Source organism: Montipora capricornis, chromosome 1, assembly GCF_036669925.1.
Source record: "Montipora capricornis isolate CH-2021 chromosome 1, ASM3666992v2, whole genome shotgun sequence".
Taxonomy (NCBI): domain Eukaryota; kingdom Metazoa; phylum Cnidaria; class Anthozoa; order Scleractinia; family Acroporidae; genus Montipora; species Montipora capricornis.
Window position 1 is genome coordinate 25464197 of NC_090883.1, and position 5000 is coordinate 25469196.

The following is a 5000-nucleotide window of genomic DNA, read 5'->3' on the forward strand; positions in this document are numbered from 1 at the left end:
TAATATTTGCGGGAAAGGCTAGGACTTAAAGATAGATTTCCCTTGCACACGTGAGTGGCAAACCAACTGTACGGCCCAGGAATATCTCTGAGACGTTAGTTACCGATCCACCTATAACGTACTTTATAACATGTTTTATTGGGTGTTTGCCGCTTGGCCAAGTGCGTTGGACTAATAATCCGCGATTCCCTAATCACATTATGTACGCTTTTCTTTTGTCAGAACTGACCGGCCAGTCCCGTCCGTTTTGCAAATAAAATGCAACAATTTGAAGAAGCACTTGCATGGTAATCCCTCGCATTCTTATGGAGGAGTATATATCATACTCGAGGTTTGTTAATTTGAAGGCGTTGTAGAGTTAGTTCCCCCAAATGTTCGGAATGGCCTGTCAGTTCTGTCAAATGGAAAGCGTCCTAGGATCATTTATTGCGATTCTTATGTTTTTATCATACGTTTTACAGGTCCTGAAATGCACCCAGGAGAGCAGACAATAATCTAATATCATGTATATTTACCCGAACGCTCTGCTGCGACCCTGAAAAGTGCTACGCCAACCAAGGTGATTGTCGGCGCTATGGTCAGCGGTCCAACGAAACGAATAAAAACACCGATGAGCCCGGCAAAACCGATCAAAATTTGGAACAAAGATCCAACCATGATAGCGCCTTGTATCTAGAATGAGATAAGAAGAAAAAAGATTTCAATTTGGTAATTCTCTTTAATTGTTTTGCTGAGGACTGGAAAAGTTATTCCTAAAAAAAAAATCGTTAAGTGCGCGCATGCCATATTTACAGGACAATAGCCACTTTCGATAAATTAAAATTCAGTCCTAAACAAAATTTAAGGCATCATCTCGAGGCTCTGGGAAATAAACTCACAGAAATCCTTATATTTATTCCCCAGAGCCTCGAGGTGAGGCCTTTTGTTTAGGACTGAATTAATTGGTCTATTAGGGAGCTTAATTAAGCATGACTCGTTTTGAAGGCTCGTACGGCAACCGGAAGTGTCCTGGCATACAAAATGTTCACTTCCGGTTTCTGTTCGTGCCTCAAAAACGCCTCGTGCTAAAGCTCCTAATTGTTTTTTTGTTTCGCGTCGACAACGGCAACGCCAACTAAAATCGTCACTTATAAAGAAAATTGGGCTTCTCACCCCAATTAGGCGAAGAATTCAAAACACTGTTGCCAGGCACTTCATTAAAGCAATTATTTTGAGTAAAAGATTCATTCACTGTTGTGATGTGATGTTCTCAAGAAATCCTTAATACGAAATTTTTCTGTCGCATTGCAAAGGACTGAAATTAATATAAGTAAATATCGATTAATATCATGTCCAGAGCCTTTGTTTTTGCGCATTATGACTCCGTGAACTATGTAAAGAAACTCGGCCCTGAGTTAAGGCTGCCTAAATGGGCTGTGTCACGCAAAATAATAAAATTTGAAGACATCCAAAATGCCCACAAAGTAGAATGAAATGCAATAACCACTCAAAACTGTTGAACAACATAAAAGAAATACAATAAAAGGAAAGAGAATCATGCATGGACACCAATAGACAAGATTGAAACGGATTGCATTTGCCGGTAATCTTGAAAAAATTTGGCCCGATGCTTTTCAAGTTTATGGTAAATCGCCTGGATAAAGATCCTTTTTCTGAGAATTATCTTGTTTGTGATGTAACGATAAATTTTATCAGTAAAGGAATTCCAAAATACCATTTTACAGTTTTAAACTCGTGATTAACTGCAGATTTCCCCTAAACACCCTAAAATAACGTGACATGGCCCCTTGAAAACCCCTTGGTTGTCTAGACATTTGCTGTTCAATTTAGTTCCTGTAAATATGGCTCAAACGTCTCCATAAGTTATCCCCAAAATTAAATATATATCAACTAAGAAATCAGGGATGTCAGGGATTAGTTCATTCGGGTACCAGCTTGAAGTTAAGCGAAACCGCGTGGACACAACAGGCAGAGGTTTACGGCAATTGTTGAAGACTGGGAACCACGCACGAAAAACGTCTGATATCCAGCTGAGGAAGGAGCCCGTTTGGCTGAGGGTAATATTTAGAAAAATTCCATAGAGAATTTTTGCGGTGATAGAGACATCGCTTTCCTACCTCTCTCATTCGTGTTTTCCAGATGTCATCATCATCGATGAGTGACTTTCCAGTCGAATTACCAGTATCTTAAACAAGAAAGTTAGTCTGTAAAGACCCTCTGTAGAAACGGTGCATGTATTTTAATTAAATGACTATACAACGAAGACTCACATTTAAATGACAAAGTCTCTTATTTAAAAAGCGCTATCACGAACATTACGGCGATGTGTAAGTGCTGTTATTTATTTGTTGCCTCCATTCATGCAGAGTTAAGGGTTTCTATTTTATGTTGAAAAGCCATAGTATGTGCATATAGTATATACTTGGCAACTCAAATGCATTATTCCTGCGTCACTGGGGTGGGTATCGAAAATAACGATCACCCGCATGCAGGACAGCTTCTTACGCCTGACTCGCAATTCTTCACTTGCCCAGTAACCATAATCGTACAAAATAATGTAATTTCCACCAGATTTGTACAGGTTTAATCGTAGCTAAAAGTTAAGGTCGTTCTTCGGCACCATTTTCAGTTCGCGATGCTTAACTTTATGATGGTTTTGAAACTAATTTTCATAAACATCAGTTAATATCTTTGGTAAAGTTCGAAAGTCGCGGGAACTTCGGATTATCAGCGGGAGTCCGATAATCTCATGCGCTGGACATTGGAAATGTTGATTGGTAAGGAGACTAGCATAGTTAGTAGCAAACAATGCATATCAAGGGAGGGAAGAGAGGAGAGAACACATCCACCGTACATGGACCTCTTCCAATGATAGAGCGGTTTTCAATTGAGTGTCGAAAGTAATTAGCAAATTACTTTGGTTTTGCATTACTTCCCTCAGTGATTGGTTCAAAGTTCTCGCGCCACTTTTTCAACTAATCACAAGTGAAACCAAAACCAATCGTAGCTTGAGCGTGCACATTTTCTCGCGCTTTATGTCGGCTACGTGTAATTACTTCGAGTTCTGATTGTTTTATCGGATGGTATCCGTCCTTTTTGATTGGCCAAAGTAATTACTTTGGTTTTGGTTTTACGACACTCAATTGAAACTCGCTCTATTTCTTTCAATCTAATTAAAATTTAGCCGGTGGTGGTGATACGGGGCTATTTTAAGGGAGACACCTGATTATTGGCTACTACTGGCTGCGCGACGATGAGCACAAGACCAGAATAACATTCACAACAAGGCGTGAAGCTGAAAATAGACTGAAAAAGGCTATCATAAGGCATTGAGATGCGTTCTCTCCCCTTATCGTCCCTTGTGCATATGCAAGCACTGTGAAATAAAATCTGTTAAAAGCCATTCATGAATTTTTAAATAGCATGCACAATTCCAGGCTAACAACCACGCTAATGAGACACAAGCAACGAAATTACCAAAGGAAGCAAATTGGAAAACCTTTGTTCACGTTGACGTTTAAATTTTGCTCGGCAAATCGATGTAAGTTTTCAGTTATGGCTGATCACGAAATTCAAGTTCAACAAACAAAGCAAGAAATATGTCCCCTAGACTTGCAGCTGGCGCGAATTAAGCGTGGAAAATGAGGCAAGCGAATGTGTCAGGAGAACATTGCTGAACGTCCGAATCTAAAAATATATGAATGTCAGATTACTGTAACTGACCCTCGGGCATTGATGGACATTGCCATTGTGGCAGCGACAGGATGGCAAATGTTGGTGCAATGTAGGAAAAATCTCCTCCTTGTACTATAGGCAACCTAGAAAGGTGAACAAGCATGCTAAGGTAATTGGAATTGATAAGAGTCACTCGCTATTTTTGCTGTCTGGAGTAGGGTAATGGAGGTCATTTCTTACATATTCGGAAAGAACGTATTCCTATCGACAAATACTTTAGTTGAAAAGGTTCTTCTGTCAGTTCTTAAACGCACCGTCTCTTTGCTAACGGATGAGATTTTTGCCAAACGACGCTGGGTAGCGCATTCTTGAACCCAGTGCTTCCTCCGCGGATCATGCGCAAAAGAGCCTGGGGTCAAGAAAGCTTTCGCGCCGAGCCAGCAACGTAAGCACTTGAGTCGAGAATGCCAGTTTACTATGGTAAAAACCCTTACAGTCCCAGCACACGACATTATAAATGACTTTAGATTTCTAAGATCGATTTAACTAATCAGCCCTTGCATAGAGACCAATTTTAAATGTAAAATTCAAGACTGCTGTCAAAATGTAAAGCGCCCGCGGGAACGATTATAAACTAGTTGCTTGGCGATTGATTTTTCAGTTCAGTCGTTTCACCCGTTGCTAAGCAACATGTTTCCAGAACTTTTGAACTTTTTAAACAGCCTACGTGATACCTACCTCACTCCAAAGGTAGTTTGAATTAACGTTACCAATCCAGATACGAAGAGTATGGTGCTCAAAACTTCGCTTATGACAAGAGTGTTGTTTGCAAAACACATCGGAACGCTAAGAACGAAAGGTACTGATAAAGTTCCTCCAAACATAGTTAAATAATGCTGAAAAGGGAAAAACAAAAGTGCCTTTCTTGTGATTGTCATAAACACTGCTATTTCATCCGCTGAAAGTTCTAATGAAGGAGCTAAATTCCTCCAAAGGAGAGGCAACTTTCTTTGAAAACAGGTATTTGGCAGCGTTTTGAGCAGTTTTTGACCAATTTCTTAGAAAAGCGGTCCCAGTACACATTTGAAAAACAACAGTTGAAAAATAACTTTGTAATAACAGTCGCTTTTGAAGAGGATTTTTTCAATAGTTGTGAGAGTTAAAAGTTTTGTCAATATTAAAATAATGATCGCGGATTTCATATACGTGATGACCTGGGCCCACGGATTCGGATTCTAGGGAAAGACTTGTGAATGTAAGTGAATTGGGAGGCTGGATATAAACGTAGAAGTCGTCTTGTTTCGATCAGAAAGGGAAATTATACG

The 5000-nt window shown here is 39.8% G+C and overlaps 1 protein-coding gene across 1 annotated transcript in view; it reads right to left on the reverse strand.

Moving 5' to 3' along the window:
- Positions 1-5000, reverse strand: part of LOC138035274 (solute carrier family 23 member 2-like) — a 20515-nt gene that overhangs the window by 8094 nt on the left and 7421 nt on the right. The window contains exons 3-6 of the mRNA XM_068882077.1: positions 4414-4571; positions 3724-3818; positions 2118-2185; positions 516-672 (exon numbers count right to left, since the gene is read on the reverse strand). Coding sequence (XP_068738178.1) covers positions 516-672; positions 2118-2185; positions 3724-3818; positions 4414-4559 — 466 coding nt within the window. The 5' untranslated portion in view covers positions 4560-4571. The remainder of the gene's footprint in view (positions 1-515; positions 673-2117; positions 2186-3723; positions 3819-4413; positions 4572-5000) is intronic.